The sequence below is a fragment of the Solanum tuberosum genome, unplaced genomic scaffold (assembly GCF_000226075.1).
Source record: "Solanum tuberosum cultivar DM 1-3 516 R44 unplaced genomic scaffold, SolTub_3.0 scf00184, whole genome shotgun sequence".
NCBI lineage: Eukaryota > Viridiplantae > Streptophyta > Magnoliopsida > Solanales > Solanaceae > Solanum > Solanum tuberosum.
Window position 1 is genome coordinate 1039183 of NW_006239109.1, and position 19480 is coordinate 1058662.

The following is a 19480-nucleotide window of genomic DNA, read 5'->3' on the forward strand; positions in this document are numbered from 1 at the left end:
TGAACACTATGCTTATCGAGTTCATATCGAGGATCAGTTCCTTCGTCATTATTTTGCGTGGGAGCTTATAGTTAAGTTAATAAAAATAAGGGCAAATACGAGACAAAGTATTTCTTGTATGCCTAGTAGTACATGGCAAATTTAAGCATTTCCCTATTTATATATGGGATATTTTGAGGTATTTATATAGTCTTCCAGAAGGATTTAAGTGTTAATACACTTGTAAAACACTATAATCAGATAATTGAAGTGAGTTAGAAAATTCTTTAGTGTTGACTATGAAATAAGTCTGGTTAAATTTATCATAAAAATCAAGATTTTTATTAGGAGAATTCAAAATATATCGTGAAATTTTTCAACGCAAAGGTTTATGTGCGTAAATAATTGATGTATTTGGTGGGGAAAATCATTTCTTATCTCCTATAGTACAATTTTTCACTTCATCAGTGGAATACAAAATAATGAACCTACCATTTTGAGTTTTTATTAGGATGACTTTTATAGACTTTCGTATCCAATTTGAACTTTTTAAGTCCCTAATATAGGTCCAAATATATAGTGAAAGAAAAGTCATGGTATGCCAATATACGATAAGTTAATTTATCCATTGGTCTAAAATGACAATTATTACTATAGTCTATAATATTATATATATATCCTTTAATTATGTGATGAGTAAAAGTACATGAAATATCGCATATTTTAAGAGTAATTATGTAGTTTGACATTTTATTTTATGTTCTATCTCGCATAAAGTAATATATAATTTTTTTTTTTTGTATAATTGAATGCATATTGTCAACCAAATACAAAGTTATGTAGATTTTTAATCTTAGAAAGATGAATTTAACCTATAATCTAGTACTTACAATTCCATGATGCATATTAATGTTTCCTTCCATTTCGTAAAATTTGTGGTGGAGTGATAAGTATTCCTCCATCTTAAATCAGAGAATATAAATTCAAATATTGTGAATATATCTAGTTGCCTTTGATAGAAAATGGTTATCCTCAAAGTGAACCTTCCAATGCGAATTTGAATCAATCAGGTCCCAAAGCAAATCTTGGACGTATAGATTTAGATATTTTTGAACACTATAATTTAACTTGTACCAATCATTTCTTTTTAGTTTTTTTACACAACTACCAACTTTGGTACAACTTCAAACATCTGGTATTTGAATTAAGGTTTATCAAACTTAACTTCCGACACAATATCTAAAGTTATATAGGAGTGAAACTCAAACAAAAATGGTTCATGAACTTTCAAGCAAAAATGATTAAATACAATCACATATGCTAAAGTTCAGACAATGACTACATGTGCCTAAACTTCAAATCATTTTAAATTTCAAACATTTTGTCTGGAACTTAAGCTTTATCAAGTTTAACTTCAGACTCCACGTAATATTATTTTAAAATAAATAAACTTGTAAATTATTACGCACTATAAATATTTTATAATTTAAATGATAATCTCAAAATCGAATATTTGTGCAGGCCATCTTAGACAAATTAGTGAGTCAATTGTCCTTGTGGGACAGGGCAACAGTATTAGCAGCCTCAAGTAAAATGGGCCCATTAATAGCCGTGTTGACCGGGTCGGTTTACCTATGGACCACATCCAATATTATAAGTCCTTCCCCAAATTCAATTGATTTTTAAGAAAATAATCACTTAAAACTACTTCCTTTGTTCTATTTTTAGTATCCTAATAAAAATTAAAAGAAAATGTCTAGCCATACTTAAAAAGAAATAAATTACTAACGATTACAAAGTAGTCATTTTAAATTTTAAAAGATATCATCTGCAAGAATCTATTTCCAAGAACTTCACTTAAATGAGATACAAGAAGGAGTTTCAATTTTTGATTTGATGGAAAAAGATTATCGATGTTTTGTCTTTTAGATTTTTTTTTTTATAATGTTGTAAAGCGATACAACGATTTAGAAAAGTATATAAATCCGGATTGATCCATATGAATAACCGGAGTCTAATTTATTTAGTAGCCTATGTCAATAAAAGATTATCAATTTATTTGCGTACCTTTTACTTCCACGTTTCATCTTTATACTACAACCATTCGTAAACCTAGTTTTCCTTTTGATGTGGATTGACAATTAGTTAGTTCAAATAAAGGTGAGACAAGAAGTCACGTTTAGTGACGTTGCTTTATTATTCGCTACAATATTTAATAGATAAAAGTACATTTTTTGATGTGAATTTTAATAAATCGTAATTTCAAATCAATAAACTTTTTTATAAAAAGTATAAGCGTCATTGCGATTTTTGGACTTTTGGGTTTTGAATGCGGACTTAATTTTCAAGCTCAATCGTGCCAATATCTTAAAGTCTTGGAGATAATAATTTATGATTAGTGGTATGATTAGACTTTTTTTAAGTCTCGAATTAGTAATCTGTCTCAGATTAGTGTCGAATTTATTGTACTGGACGGGAGATTAAAAGGGAGAAATCATCCGAAATTATTTAATTATAGTAAAATATTGATGCAAAATTACAGATTAAAACAATTATTGTTAAATCAGATAATGACAATTGGTATTATGGGACCAAATAACCGTGTTGCAGTTTATTGTTGCTTCTGTACTTACAAAACAGTTTCCATTAAGTTACGTGAACAATATTTATAACTGTCATTTGTCATTGAATATAAAGTAAATTACTTACATTATTAATATTAATATTAATATAATAAGTCTTCTTAGTACAAGGAGATCTACCTAACACTGTGCTTTCACATTATATAACTTTCACATTATTGATGAAAATTCAATTTCAACGTTGTAATTTCCTCACCCATTTGCCCCCCTTCCAAAAAATAATGAAATTTTTTTAGATGTGGCTACTAAAATTGGTCATATTCTACCATGATTGAATGCTAGTTTAAAAAAAAAAAAGACAATACGCAGAAATTGTAAAATTATAAATATTTAAGTAAAATAAAGTAATATTGAATATTTGAAAAGTTTAAAATGAAATTATGGTCATTATAGATAGATGTACTATGCGACTGCAAATGTCAAATATAGTTATTTTAAGTTAAGTTTTATATTTAATTTTATAAATATTAATTTATAATCTCATAACTTAAAATCAAAATTCCAAATCATAAATTTCATATTCTAAATCAATTTATTAAAATTTTAAAAGTTAGATAATTGAAGTTAGGAAAAATCACGCCATATACACATTTAAGAGTCAATTTTACGGGTTTTAAACATACTTTTAAAAAATTCTTACTTATAACAGTTTATTTACGAGTTATGACATATCATTTAAAGTTAATTTTATTTAAAAATTAATTTTCATTTATTTAATAAATGATTAATCTATTTATGGTTTTTTATTATTAATTAATAATATGTAATTAAATTGATTTATGTTCCTTTTTTAAATCTGAAATTATCAGTTACATAGATATAGGGATTCACCTACAACACGTTTCCTTCTTTACCGTTACCACCTCCCATATGTTAATCCCAACCCCCTCCAAACCGCCCATACGTCAATCCCTCCCCCCCCCCCCCCCCCCCCCACCCCATGAGAACCTTCTTTAATTTCTGATTTTTTTTCAACTTTATAGTACAACTGGCTTGTTTACTTGTTTTTCTTCTGGTGGACTAGACTCCATTATGCTCAAGTCTTGGAGGTCATGTTGTGCTCGACTAGGACTGAACTCAATTATGCTAAAGTTGATGATATGATGCCGTTTAACTCTCATGAAATGTGATCGGATAAAATAAGTGGAACATGGAGTTATTCAAGAGCGACATAATATCTAGATGAATTTGTAAATTAATTTAACTTGTTGCGATTGGATAGTAGGTGTAGATACTTTATTATAATGTTGATTTTTAGGTAAGATGTACCAATCTTGTTCCTTACACCATGAAGCAACATATATATATAAAAAACAAAAGAAAGTATAATTAAAATGGATTAGTCCAAAAACATTCTTAAGAAATTTAACAGAATGGTCATTATCAGACTTTGGTAAACCAACTCGGTTGCATTAATTATGTTAATTGTTAAGATAAAATAAATATTCTTTAGATTATTTTTATTTATTCATTATATTAAAAATAAATTTTCAGTTATACTTGTTTAATTTGAATAATCAAAAGCTAATTTACTATTTCATATCTATTTCACATTTATTATTAAGTACTACTCAGTTTCAATTCATTTCCATCATTTAAATAACTTATAATAATAAATAATAACTTATAATAATTAAAAATAATACAGTAAAATTATCATTTTTATTTATTGTTATAACAAATCAAACATAAACAAATAAATATAAACCGAGGAAATATCTATAATAATCCTCCCTAGTACTGAGAGAGTGAGAGTACATTATTTTATGTGAAATCAATCAACAATTGTTGTTTTTCTTATATTGTTTAATTTAAGTACGTTTATTAAACAAAACAAGAAGGGCTTAACATATTCTTATAGGAGTAGTTCTTGTTTTTAATATCTTTCACCCTTTGTTTTATTTTTATTTTTCTTGTCATATATATATATAGATTGTTTTGACTTTACATTATTTTCCTTATTAGCTGTTGTTATATGTTTTTTAATATTTTCTTCTTTATATTTAAATTTGTTATATTTGAGCGGAAAATCTTCAAAAAAAGCTTCTTTTACTCTAAGAAGTACTAGTTAGATCTATGTATTCTTTACCTTTCTCAGACACCATTTTTGATATTTTACTTTATTTATAGTTTTTGTAGTTACACAAAATATATAACTGGAAAAAAAAATTTGAGAGGGTTAAGTTTGTCATTTAACATAGTACTCCAGTAGCATAATAACATCACTCAAAACTTCAACTTCTTCAAGCAGAATGTAAAATCAGTTTGAAGTCCCCAAACATGGCGGTGACGGACTTTTTCGTCGGCGAAATCACCACCGAACTCTTAAAAAACCTTCTGCTAATAGTTAAAAAATCCACTTTATGCCGTTCAAGTGCCGAGAATCTCATCGACAGCATCAATGGTCTCCTTCCAATCATCCAAGAAATCAAACAAACCGGTGTTGAACTTCCACAGATACGTCAAACTCAGCTCGACGATTTCTCCAAACTTCTCCGAGATGGTTACGAACTCGCCGGAAAAGTTGTCCACTCCGGCCGTTGGAACATGTACAGGTGTCACCTTCTCATTCGACTCTAATTACAGTGAATTGAACCTCTTCCTGCTCTAATTAGGGTTATTGAATTGTGCGAATCTGTTAGAAATTACTTAATTTATATTATGCCTTGATAACAGGAACCTACAGTTGGCTAGGAAAATGGAGAGGCTGGAGAAAAGAGTAGCGAGGTTCATGCAAGTTACAATGCAAGCTCATGTACTTGCGGATGTTCATCATGTTAGGTTTAATATGGAGCAGAGATTTGACGTGCTTGAGCATAGGCTTAAAGCTATAAAAATCGGAGTTGACGATAAAAGTGGTGGTGGTGGTGGAGGAGGAGGGTGTTTAGGGGAAGCTGTGAAAAGAATGGAAGAAGATGAGAAATGGTTTGAGAATAGTTTTGTAAATTTAGGTGCTGGGATTGAATTGGGGAAGAGGAAAGTGAAGGAGATGCTGATGGGTGAACAGGATAGAGGTGTGTTTGAGATTTGTGGAATTGGGGGTAGTGGCAAAACTACCTTGGCTAAAGAGATTTGTAAAGATGATCAAGTTAAAAGTAAGTAATTAATCCCAGAAAAGTTTCTCATGTAGAGTACTTTAGCTTTTTGCGGGGTTGATTTCTCGAAAGGTTACTCAACTAATAGTTATTATCTATCACTTTTCGTTCTTGATTCTGATGCAAAGAAAGTGACTTTATTAGATATTAACTATTACTTGAGTGGACATCCGTGAAATCAACTCATGTTTTGCGTTGCTGATGATCGAGTTATTAGAAGTTAATAATCACACAAAAGTTTCTCATTTCATTTTGTTTTTACTCTTCTGTTGCGGATGAAACAGTGGATAAAAGTTGAAAACTTTATTGGCTATTATCTCTATTTTATCAGTTGAATTCTAATAGAGATCAATTTTGCATGTAAAGGACTCATCAAAAGTTTTGATTGGAATACAGTTTAAATTGGTCTTAAAAACCTTTTCTTTAAATAATGGTATGGTGTCTAAAACCGCCATGTTGTTCCAGGTTATTTCAAGGACAAGATTTTCTTTTTCACTGTTTCTCAATCTCCAAACGTGGAGCAATTAAGGAAAATGATTTGGGAAAAGATATCAGGGTGCAATCTCCATGGTTATGGACACGGGGAGATGTTACCCCAGTGGAACCTACAGTACCAATGGAATACGAAATCTGCATCCCCAGTACTCTTGATTCTTGATGATGTGTGGTCTGCATCTGTGCTAGAGCCACTAATTTTCAAGATCCCCGGCTGCAAGATCCTAGTTGTATCGCGTATCAAGTTTCCTCCATCAATCATTGACTGTATTTATGATTTAGAGTTGTTAAAGGAAGATGAAGCTATGCCCTTATTTTGCCATTTTGCATTTGGACACAATTCCTTTCCGCGTGGTTTCAGCCAAAAGCTTGTCAAAGAGGTATTAGTGTATGTTTTTGGCAGCATATTAGTTTTTCTTTGCAAAAATTTCTTGTTGTACTTGAGTTAAGCTAACTAAAGCTTCTTGGACTTTTTAGATTGTGGATGAATGTGAAGGGCTTCCTTTGGCTCTTAAGGTCATTGGATCTTCATTAAAGGGAAAACCTGAGATGTTCTGGATAAGTGCAAAAAACAGATTATCACGATGCCAACCTGTCTGCGAGTCTCATGAACTGCAGTTGCTTGAGCGAATGAAATTGAGTATTGACTGTTTGCCTGAGAAGGTGAGAGAGTGTTTCCTGGACTTGGGTGCTTTCCCAGAAGACAAAAGGATTCCTCTTGATGTTCTAATTAACATGTGGGTGGAGCTACATGATATTGATGAGGAGGAGGCTTTTCACATTCTTGTTGAACTTTCAGACAAAAATCTCCTAAATCTAGTCAAAGATGCACGGTAAGCGGTGGACTCAAATCTCCTCAAACAATCTTTTAATTTTTGTTAGAAGGTGATTGTTTATGGAAAAAATCAATATGTTGATAGTTTTCAATGTGGTCTTCATGTGGCAGAGCTGGAGACATGTATACAAGTTACTATGAGATATCGGTGTTTCAGCATGATGTATTACGAGACCTAGCAATTCATATGAGCAACCGTGATGATATAAATCAGAGAAAGCGATTGGTTATGCCACGAAGAGACGTAAACTTTCCAAGAGAATGGGAAAGAAATGTGGACAAACCTTTCCATGCACGAGTTATCTCTGTGCATACAGGTATTTTAGATCCTTGGTTACTGCTGATTGCTTAATAATGAAAAGTTTATCATGTGATATAAACAGAAATATCTCTCTTTAATGCAGATGAAATGAGAGAAATGGACTGGTTCAGAATGGATTGCCCGAAAGCTGAAGTACTGATTCTCAATTTTGCCTCATCTGAGTACTTCTTGCCTCCTTTCCTGGAGAATATGCCAAAGCTAAGGGCATTGATAATCATAAACTATAGTGCTGGCAATGCAGTTCTTCATAACATGTCTGTATTCAGTCATTTAACCAACTTGAGAAGCCTTTGGTTTGAGAAGATATCTGTCACTCACTTATCTGACTCCACAAATCCTCTCAATAACTTGCGGAAGATATCTCTAGTGCTTTGTGACATGAAAAACAGCTTAGATGAGTCAGATGTGGACCTCCCTGGTTTGTTCCCACAGCTTTCTGAGTTCACAATGGATCATTGCATCAACTTCAATAAGCTGCCATCAAGTATTTGCCGGTTGCATAAGCTCAACAGCCTTAGTATCACTAATTGTGATAGTCTTTATGAACTTCCATCTGATTTAGGTGAATTACAAACTCTACAAGTTATAAGGATATATGCCTGCCCACATCTGAAAAGGCTTCCCCCGGGAATTGGTCATCTGGTAAAGCTGAAGTACCTTGACATTTCACAATGTGTTGGTTTGAGATGTCTCCCTGAAGCAATTGGTTGCTGTAGAAACTTGGAGAAGATTGATATGAGGGAGTGCCCTCAAATTGACAGTTTGCCAAGCGCTCTATCCTTTCTTGAATCATTACGTTGTGTTATTTGTGACGAAGAAGTTTTTTGTCAATGGAAAGATGTTGAGAAGGCTGTACCAGGTCTCTGTGTACAGGTTGCCGAGGAGTGCTATACTCTTGATTGGCTATCTCAGTAATCAAGTTTTCAATTCCCTTATCTTGGGTTTCTTTCGTGTAAATGTAATAAGGCTCAGTCAATTTTCCAGTTCTGTATTTTCCCCTTTGCATGGGGTTCATTGTATCTCTTGTAAATAATATATAGCAATATGTAAATATGTAGATGGACTACATCTCAATAGCTGATCTTTCCTTTTCCTTTAAAACCATAATGCTGGAAGCAAAATTACCACAGGTAATCCAAGACTAAGGCGAGTTATCTGCTATAACATGTTTATGTTGATAGTGTAAATCCGGTGAGATATACATTCTAGTACGCCCACTCTCAATTCACGTTTAAATTCTGAATCCATCGTGGCAGTTTGGTCCAAATTTTACATTTATAGTAAGAAATTCAACGAGAAGTAACGTGGTTCAAAATTTATGAAGTTAAAATCTTGAAGTCATTTTTTCATCATGAAGCAGAAAATGATAGTTTGAAGTAAACGTGTGGACCCTGCTAAGGTGCTAATAAGTTATCATGATCACTGAAACTATGAAAGTATCTGACACTATTTAATGAGGTTCATGGAACCAAAAAGATTCAGTAAATCAAATGTGGGGACCTTTTGCTAGTTTTTTCTTGAGATGATTGGGAAAGAAGTGAGGTTTGTTCAAAGAATTTGATAAATTTTCCACCAAAATTTGGTAGTGTTCACATCCAACATATTGCTTTCAAAGAATTTTTGACCCATAGACATAGAGCACAAATGTCATTTTAGTTAACCACTCTTATGTGACTTCATTTTCATAAGGTAAGTTGGCAAAGGAACCACATTCTCATAAGATTTAATTCGATCTTCATAGAGTTTTCGAGATATTCTTTAAAACAGTTTTGTAATAGCATTTATAACCTTTTCCGGTTTCAGTAGACAACCTAACAGATATATGTTTATATGAATTAGCTTATGGTCTCCCCCAGCAATAACATATTCATGGTTAATATTCCAGCTGTCTAAAAACTTTGCTTAATAACATGAGAAATATAAACTTAAATTCTACTGGTTATGCATCATCAAAACTTGCAGGCCTCAAATGTTTGATGTTCACAAATTTCATGTGACAAGAATTGAACAAGGAAAAAAAAAACAATGGACCAAAGTTGTGAGCTAAAAAGAAATTTTGTCATACAGCTTTGATACAGTCATATACATGGATGTAAAAGTTATCACAGAAATCTACTTGGGATGTACTCATTAATTCTAAGAGGGTAACTATAAAACTCCTCATTTCTGCTATCTCCTTTCCTCCTCTGGAAGGGAACCAACCACGGAACACCTCTATCGTCGTACGAGTGTCTTGCTTCGAGTGTGTTGTCTACTACTGTCCCGACAATCGTTGCAACAGTAGGAGGTGAAGAGAATATTGTGTTCAATATGTCATTAAACTGCAAAAAAAATTGGACAAGTTTTAAGTTTTAGATTGTCAATGATGGTGTAAAAGAAATGCCTACATGAACAAGTCGCTTATGAGGTAATTGCAAGTACAACTCATTATCCTAAAATCTACTGTCAAATGCATATCGCAAAATTATAACGAGGGATCATGTGAAGTAATGGTTCTTACCCATCCAGCTGGAGTTCTAACAGGTCCATGACCAGTAATATCTGTGTTCATCACGAAGTATTGAGGTATAGATATACCGAGGAATAGAGAGATTCCGAGCACATATATATTCCGCATGGAGTTTTTGTTCGCAAATTGGATGAAGGAAATACCAATAGCAGCTGCAGAAAATATTTCCATTCTTTAGTTATTGTTAATTAGATGACAAGAAGATCAACAAGCTGCTAAGGGAGAAATCACTTACCTACTATACCGTATAAGATGCAGTAGATAGCTGCAAATATGGGCAAAGGAATTTGAGCAAAGAATGCTCCAAATTTTCCTGAATAATAACAACTTGCATTAATCATTGCTAGTCGTAAAACATAATCTGAGATGAAGAAAGCAAGGGACAGGGTGGCGGAGAGAAGGAGGGAGAGTTTATGTCGAACCAAATATGGAGAAGAAGATCATGAAAGCAGTAGAAATCTGAACAACTCTTCTACTCCCGACACGAGTTAGTCCCAGAAGGCCGACATTTTCACTGCAGTTTTGTATCATCCGTAAATTAGGAATGAAGCACCACAATATCAAAACTTAAGTGGCTTTAGGCTGTAGCCTACACCTGAGTTCCCCGATGTTATGTAGTGTAAAAGACTTAGAACAAGATAACTAAATCTAACTGAAAAGCATGCCATTGATACTATTTATCGACCAAATTGATCAAAACCCTTACACAGATGCAGTAGTACCAACCACAGCACCAAAGAACCCGTCAAAGAGTTGTCCTATACCCTGGATAAAAAGCAAAGCACAACTGAACGACTTTCTAATGAAGAAGAGTTAATCGGAGGGTTAAATTAGTAGAAAAATTGTGCTCAAGTGAAGGCATTGCTGAATCACTTGGTGGATGTCACACCTGTAAGCCAATGCTTCTACTCACAACATGCGCCGGAGGGAGTGTCGCCCCTGCAAGCCTTGATGCAGCATAAAAAGTTGCTGTTGACTGCAAATAAATATTAGAGGTAAATTTGAAAGAGATCATAACATCAACAACTGCTTAAGTGGATGCCACAAACAATTCGGATTCGGATCAATGCAAGATCAAGAAGAATATACATAGAAGACTTAGGTGAACAAAATAGCTAGAGGGAACGGCAACCAAGTGATTATAGCAGAAAACAATCCTCGGGTGTGGTTCTCTTCTAAAGCCGTAATTTGTTAGTGGAACCAAATACTAAAATTTGTGTTACTAAAAGCAAATTTAATTCAAAGGGGAAGGAACAACATTTAAAATGAAAAGCGAACCTCTGCTGATGATACAAGTGCAGCACCCATCATTCCAAAGACATGACTAGCTCTGAATATGGGAGTCCCCCACTGGAAAGGGTAAGGAACTTTGATCCTACACGCAGCAAAACATACATGTCAGAAGAAGAAAGAAAGCTGAAGACATTGTCATTATTTAATCCAGCTGAGTACCATGGAGCCGATGACAAGAGGAACGAATGGTCAATTCGGCAGCTCATCTTAGTTTGCTCCTTCACATGGTTGTAAGCACCGGCAACAGTAAGAATAGCAGCAAAAGCCCAGATAAGCCCAATGCAGAGGAGCAAAGCAAACCTTTCAAGTATGGATTGCGCAACTGGATGCACACGTTGCATATACTGCAGATGACTTGACCAACATTACAATCTTCCAGTAAAGCGAAAGAAAATAAAAAATACAGTCGATGAAAAAATATATTACCTGCTGGGAAATGACAAGTAGAATTAACATGGGAAGGCCAATCTCTATACAATCACCCACCTGATCAAATTATAGGATCATAAAGAAAACTGGATGAGGTTTATGCAACTCTTCGAGTAATGAAACTTTTAGATATTTGGGATATAATACCTGAGGAAACCCCCTACCAGACAAACCAAGACCTACAACACAGACAAGTGGCGTAATGACAACAGGACTGAAAAACCTGCAGACATGAAGAAGGATGGAATGTCATACCTCCAACAGGAGAAGTAATAAAACGATGAAACATAATGGGAAGGCAATGGAAAGACAGAAAGACAATTCCAAAGATCAAAACCAAAACTAATGGTCCTTTTAATAAGTATTCAGAAGCAGAAAACACAACTTACCTCGTAAGTTTTCCCCAAACTTGGCCATATCCAAGTATTATGTTGATAATGGAAGACACTATGAGTGACCCTTGAATTGCTCTCATAGTGTGCTCGAATCTCTACAAACAACAATATAAGGGTAATGCATTAGAGATATCATCAGTAATTACCCCCGGTCATGAGCATTGACAACATACTTCACAGTTCACATTAACAACACAAAGCCCCAAACTTTGAGGTAAAACACAGAGGAAGTAAAGCCAGAATCTGAAACCAGGGTGCTTAATCAATATGGGCATGGTGAATGTGAGGAGTAGATTAAAGTAATTTTTTCTGTTTCTTCACGAGAGAACTAGATCCATGGAAGCAGCATGCTTCAACTGTAAGATTCATGCACTCTATGTAATTCCAAGAACACGCACTAAAGGCCTTCTAGGACACCATGTCTTTTTTTATTCTTCAAACTGTGGCTTTGACTAATCCTAATTCTTAACAAGATTAAAATTTCATCACCATTTCTGCGTATAATCTTGTCTTCCACTATGATGCTTCTGCTCAAATTACAAGTGAAGTACCTATCAGTTTTTTTTTGTACGGGAGAACATCTTGTCATCGAATATCATCTATAAACAAAGTATTTATCTCGGAACAAGCTACTTACCCAACAAAAAGTAGTCATCTGGTAGCTCCGTCATGTAAAATATTAAGCTTATCCCCCAAATAGGGCTTGCTTATCTTAAATTGATACGACTATGATTTCATCAGCAGTTTCGTATATGAGAATATCTTGTCTTCTATTGTACTTCTGCTTTCCACTAATCTCACTTTTGAACAAGTGAAGGAAAACTATATTTTTCAGATTAGATTTCCCACTGAGATCAAGAAATTCAAAGAAATGAAAGTTTTGCCTTATCAGCGAACTGCTTTAGATATCCACTTTTTATTTAAACCTATGATTCTAGCCGACTTACATTGGATCTTATCAGTATAATTTGAGAAAGCAAAAATAAAATCCACCATACAATATCAAAGAATTAATATTAGAGTAATAAAGGTAAGGTGATGTATGATTTAACTGAATTCATGATCTTAGAAAAATTAGAACAAGACCAGACAAGAGTTCGTCAACATAATTCTTGAACCTGCCTATAAACAATCTAACTCTTTGTTGACAACTGTCTATGAGTTCAACAACATAAGCCTTGGCCAGAAGGGCAACACATATTGGCTAGTACTGTCCGCCAACAGTGCAAGGTATTTGATTCTCTATCAAGATCGTAGAAGCACTGCTACTAATTTGACGGAAGATAATTTATTCATAAACTCAATACATTTCTTTGACTTCTCTACCATTCTCCACTACTCTCTGCATTATGAAAATAACTGGCAATATCCCTATTTATAATAATAAAAAACCTACTATATAATTCTGACTACAAATCCTATTTAGACATGAAATGAATAAACTAATAATATCAAGTCCGAAACAAATTTGGTTTACTACAACTTCAAATTATTCTTCAACCGTGTCTAATCACTGAAATAGGGGGATGGACCTACTAAGGGTGTGATAAAAGAAAAATGATAGGTCTCCATAAAATACATTATACAAGTAATAGAGATAATACCTAAATAATATATTTTATTACCTGATGCTCACTCCTGAAAGTACTGTCAGAGAGATCGTTAATGACCGACAGAGCTGATATGATGTAAGCAAATGACGGACCCATCACAGTGGGAAGTCTTGTGCCAAAAAGCGTTTGCAGAAGAGTATTCACTCCTGAAGTGAAAAGCAAAGACTGGATAACTCGAGCTTTGTCGCCCTGCTCATAAAGATAAAGAGCTCACGATGTCAATTACATCGAAAAGGTATCTCCAATACAAACAAGGGAAATGCTAGAGATATACCGGACCCCCACCCATCTGAGGTACCAGCACGGTGGCAATCATTACTGTAGTTCCAAGCATAACTATGTAGTGTTGGAAAGCCAGCAAAACAGTTTGTGCTGCAAAATGTAGAATCATGCAACTGATTAGAGAAAAAGACCAATAATATAATCAGGTTTCAGAATCTGCAACTCATTTACAAGTGGTGGAAACTTCAAATTGTAAAATCATTCTTTGGGAGGATGAGTTAGATCATGAAATTGTTACGGCCACAGTTTTCTGAAATTCTTTTATTTCTTTATTTGATAACAAGTAAAAATTTCAATTTACAGGAACAAGGCAAATATAATCAGAAGCGATTGCTCCAAGAGGGCCATATGCGGCATAAACACGGAACTTATTGCTCGATAGGAAACATTTGTTCTATCAAAAGTATATTCCTCCGGATGGTAAAATACAAGAATTGTCCTTTAGCTGAAGCAGATGATGTTGAGGGCAATCTAGCAATGGTTAAGAGGATCTTTTGTCATTATCAGAATTCAGTCATTTCATGGAAAGACTGCAACTCCTTTCGGTTGGGAAATTATTTATTGTATGAACGCAAATTTCACATTTATGGAAAGCCTTCCATGATACATTTCATACATCCATACATCTGCATCTTAAGCAAGAAGATTGCCACCACTCAACTCCCCATAAGCAGTTCGATTCTTAAATCTTCAGATGATATACAGCTTCCCCAAGAGAAAAAGAGAACATGTTTCAACTTGATACCAGAAACAAAAACATTTTACTCGGCGGTCGGAGCAATCTCAACTCCAAACATTGGAGGAATGGGGAGCTTTGTAAAATCACCATGCCTACTATGATTCCGATTCCTTCACCTGACGATTGTCATAAAAGCATAAGCACCAACTGACTCACATGAAGAAGTGATCATTAGACAATTCAGAAGCTATAATGAATTTAAAGTCGATAACGTCTGCAGAGACTTTCCCTTTTCCTCATTATCCTTGAACCCCACTACCCTTGGAAGCGATTAAACTCATTAAGATGGCCTACGTCATTTGAGAAAATGCCTCCCTCATCATCTCCTCTTTTTGGAAGGTAGCGGCCCTTTCGTCTATCTAATCTTTGGCTCATCTGAATAGCTTTAAATTTATTTGTACATATATTATTCACCGTGCCACATTAAATATTTGCAACCAAAATGCATCAGAAAGTGTAGATCCATACCCATGCAACGTCACATTCCATGCAAAAGAAGAAAACCTCTGACAGGCTTATCTAATTCTACTAGCGCACATGGAAGGGACTCTCTTCACTGAATTCATAGCTAACATTAATAATTGATGAGCAAAATGAGTAAACTAAGTAATGTCATCGGAGCTTGGCAAGCGATGTCAATATAGGTTCACAGTCTGGGGATTAGCTCAAGTTGGCAACATTATTGGGGTATTTTGATCAATCCCATTCCATTGCTATCCCGCTCGAGGAAACCTCCAAGTTATCAATTCTCCCCGTTGGAAGGGAGACATAACTCTTCAGTAATTCATTATTCTGACAGTTAATCTTACTATAACCGGAACAATTCAACCTCTCTTGTTTTCGTGATTCTCTCACAATAAGAGCAAAGAGAGCTAGATTGTATAGAGAATTAGAATCGAATAATTTGTACCAAAGAAAAGAATACAAAAAGGACCTCAGCAAAGAAGCTTTACTTTCTCAAAGATAACAACAGCACACAAGTTCCAACAGTCAGAAACTAAAACATAGATATGTTTAAAAAAAGAGACCATAGAAAGGTTGAACCTTTTACAAGTTGATTCTTCTTCAGCAAAAAGGTTTTCAGTAGGAATACTTTTAGATTTTAAAATTCACTCAAAACCATAAAAATGAAAACACAAACTTCACAAAAAGGAAGGTGTCAATTTTTCATCTTTATATTTACAAGTAGATTCTTGTTCAGCAAAATTCTTACTTTTAGATTTTACAATTCTCCCTAACCAAGAAAATAAAAACACAAACTTTACAACAAAAACATCAATTTCAATCCCAATACTTTAAGATTATAAAATTCACCCAAACCCAAGAATGAAAAAGACACAAACTTTAACAAAACAAAGTGTCAATTTTTCCTCTTTATCTTTTCAGTAAGGCATATAAATAGCTAAAATTAAAGAAATGAAAGAAGAATACTAACGCCAAGAAGGATTTGAGTGTATGCAATAGTTAAGCTGAAGTAGTTGCTCTGCCGGAGGAAACATAGGTCCTCTGGCTGAACCAAGTGGCATTGCTGGTGGCGCCGCCGCCTGTTGCGGCGGTGGCTGGTGGTTGTGTTCATGATTATGTGTCTCCCCCATAATTCTCTCTCAAAAAAATCTACAGAATGGGGCTAAAGGTGGAATCTTTAAACTTAGTTTCCAAGAATCAGCACCGACATGAAATCTGAGCTTAAAAATTGAGTCTTTTTTCCCTTTTCTTGAAATGACTAACATTAATTACAACAGTAAATGAAATTTAAATACTCAAGATCAGATTTTGAGATTAATAAGTACTGAAACATGCAGATAATAGACACCCCATTTTTATTTTATTTTTAAATTATTTTTTTAGTACTCTATAGTTATAATTTATTTTTATTTATTTCTGAGAAGGGATAAGAGGAGGGAAAAAAGATTACATTTTTAACGTAAACTGGTTAAGGTATTTGTTATTTTCGAGGAACATAACGCATAGCATGGGAAGGAAGGAGACATCCCGCGTGGGTTCCACGAATTTCGATGTCCTACTTTGTAAGTACACTAGATTCTTCAGTTATTTACGACATTGACACTCCTGTATTTTTTTATGACGTAAATTATTAGTTTCATTTGAATTATTGATAGCTTTAAACATATTTTTTTACTTGACTAACTGAACCTAATTACACTTCCGATCTTGCGACATAAGTGAAATACACTCCTATATTCTCGTCAAGTTTATGAGTGTTTTCAACACTTCTTTCAGTTTTTTATTAAGAGTTTTATACTTCTATAAGAATTTGAGATCATTTGATATGTCATGTGGCAAAATAAGGGTGAATCCAAATTTAATCAATCAAGTAAAGAGTTATTTTAAGGCAGTCAATACAAGAAAAATAAAAGTAATAATTCGCTCTAAGTTTAAGAGTGTTTCCAATACATTTTAAAAAAAATATTTAAGATTTAAAAATAATAAAATCTTATCTAATTAAAATGTGTAACTGATAATTTCATCATTATAGTTTAAAAGATATTTATGCCTGATCTCTAAAATAATAATTGATTTAAATAAGTTTTCACGAGGACAATAGGAGTTTTAAGAATTTTAAAAGATATAAAAAGGATGAAAAGGGAAAAAGCTTTAATGGAAGAAAATAGACACACAATAAAAAACAAATCATTCACTTTCTTATTATTTTTTATTTTTTTGAATATTCTAGTTTGAATTGAAATGATGATGGTGCAAGGACTAAAGAGAATATAGGGGAAATAATTAAAGGCAAGGAAAATGAGAAGAAAACAAATTAGGAGCTTATTTAAGTACTTTTTTTCCTGTAAAGTGTCTGCCATTAGCAAATAAAAACAGACACACCATGACCATTGTCTAGTTATAACCTTATCTTTTCCTAATTACCCAAAACTCTTCTATCAAATTCTCAAAACATATCTTAGCATTAATCAAATTAAATATTTGATGTGACACATGAAATGAACGATGAACTTAAATACACACGTGAATTATTATTGACAGTCATAAAAATATTTTTTTATTTGATTAAACTTAAATATACCGTCAATCTTGCTACATGAGCATACATTTTTAAATTCTGGCCAAGTTTAGAAATATTTAATTATCTATTATTTATATAAGTAGTAAAATTCTAATATGTTTTCACTGTGCATATAATTTTCCAACATTATTCAGGGACGAAACTAATAATTTACGTCAAATTCAAGGTGTTTTCAAAACTTCTTTCCTATTAATTTCATGACAATGTTAATAATGGCATTAAATGGTAAATTTGCAACAAAAATAGCTCCAAATTGGGTAAATAATACGGTTTGAAACTTCACGCCAGCACGTGGTATTCGTATGGTGTGTGGGAACAACTGCGGCTAAATGTGTCCTTAGAATTCTTTGTACTTTGGATCTCACTTATTATATATTATTATTCACATTATTTTATCATATATTATATATATTACTATACTATTACCCTTTTACCAACTTTTGCTATTTTTACTCAATTTGAGTTTCTACGTTTAGTTCTAATTAATGAACTTGTGCGCGCTTCGCGCAGAAGTGAATGGTCATTTTATAAATTTATTATTAATTAAAAAATTAAAATTTATTTTTACTACTATAGTTCTTTTAAGGATCTTTTACTATTATAAAATATTATTGATGAAAATTTATTATTTTGCAAATCCCTTTTTATTTCGGAGAGGTAAAGTAAAATTTAAATTTGATAAATTTTGAGCTTTAGTCTTTTATGTTATTGAATTCTAAATTAGTTATGTGTATTTATTCAATGAAATTTCTGGAGATCAAAGTTATTTGATTGACCGAACACACTGCTTTGTCCCTACTTTCATAGAAATAAAGAATATAGAATGGACAGAAGTATTGATCAATAAAAATAATAATAACGTCATGAAAAAATATATAATGTAATATGAAAGAGAGATCTTTTAGCAAAAGAAATAATTTAAAAATTCAAAAAGGCAAATAAAATTCTGTTAAAAAAGCAATTCTTATGAAGTCATAATAATTAATTCATAGGAATAAACAAATAAAAGAAAATGTAAAGAATAAAAAAAAGTAATTTGACGAAATAATACAACATTAATAATGAGATTTGAAGGAAGGAAGTAAAAGAAATTAATATCATTGATGATGAATGGAATTAAATATGGTCATCTTTGATATTTCTTATTTTTTTAAAAACTTCAATATATAAAATAAAATTTGAGGCATAATCTTTTTTGAAAGAATGACTTTTGTTCTCAATAGTCATCTCCTTTAGGAGGAATCAACATTCTTCCAAAAAGTTTTTTACTTTGAAGAGAAACTTTTTGTTACGTGAAATTTCTCCTTACACTTATATCATCCGAAGGATCACAAGATACTCATCTTTTCTCTTTTTGTAAAGCAATCAGAAGACTAGAAATTAGTTGGTCATCTCAGCGGCATAATCAATATTCTTTCAAAAAGTCTTTTATTTTGAAGAGAAACTTTTGTTACATGATTTTTTTCCTTACATCAATATTTTCTGAAGGATCATGAATTTGTTGGACATCTCAGTAAAGGAATTTGATACTCATATATTCATTACATCATCAGAAGAGATAAAGTGAAGGAATCCATTGTTGTTGGGTACAAATACTCTAATATTTTTATTTTATAGGCTAAGTAAATATAAATTGTTACTAAAAATGAAAAGTTTTAGTCTTTTCATCTTTCAGTTTTTAGTCTTTTCATCTTCCATTTACTTAAATGTGTATTAGTGTGAGGAAAGTTTTAAAGAAACATGATTAATTGGGTAGTGTATTTAAATGTTTTCAGTTTTTAAGAATACAAATAAATTATAGAAATC

The 19480-nt window shown here is 32.8% G+C and overlaps 2 protein-coding genes across 2 annotated transcripts; one reads left to right on the forward strand and one right to left on the reverse strand.

Annotated features, from left to right (window-relative positions):
* The first annotated feature begins 4901 nt into the window (after positions 1–4901).
* Positions 4902–8283, forward strand: ADR1 (probable disease resistance protein At4g33300-like). Its single transcript, NM_001287936.1, is given in 6 exon segments — positions 4902–5176; positions 5298–5716; positions 6182–6591; positions 6689–7044; positions 7158–7363; positions 7451–8283. Coding segments are annotated over 6 exon segments (2499 nt in total).
* A 1091-nt stretch (positions 8284–9374) lies between these two features.
* LOC102584426 (nucleobase-ascorbate transporter 3) lies at positions 9375–16453 on the reverse strand. Its single transcript, XM_006354865.2, has 14 exons — positions 16064–16453; positions 13882–13979; positions 13620–13796; positions 11989–12089; positions 11747–11822; positions 11597–11656; positions 11330–11514; positions 11156–11252; positions 10767–10853; positions 10584–10642; positions 10300–10391; positions 10113–10190; positions 9869–10029; positions 9375–9689 (listed from the first exon to the last, which is right to left on the reverse strand). Exons 1-14 carry the CDS (start codon positions 16221–16223, stop codon positions 9471–9473), a joined length of 1650 nt encoding a protein of 549 aa, XP_006354927.1. The 5' UTR covers positions 16224–16453; the 3' UTR covers positions 9375–9470.
* Between the last annotated feature and the right edge of the window lie 3027 nt (positions 16454–19480).

Coding starts and splice junctions, on each gene's coding strand:
- LOC102584426 (XM_006354865.2), bottom strand. CDS start 16,223: ATGGGGGAGACACATAATCATGAACACAACCACCAGCCACCGCCGCAA. Junction 13,797..13,881: donor CTCAGATGGGTGGGGGTCCG/GTATATCTCTAG, acceptor CTTTATGAGCAG/GGCGACAAAGCTCGAGTTAT. Junction 10,191..10,299: donor GATCTTCTTCTCCATATTTG/GTTCGACATAAA, acceptor GTTATTATTCAG/GAAAATTTGGAGCATTCTTT.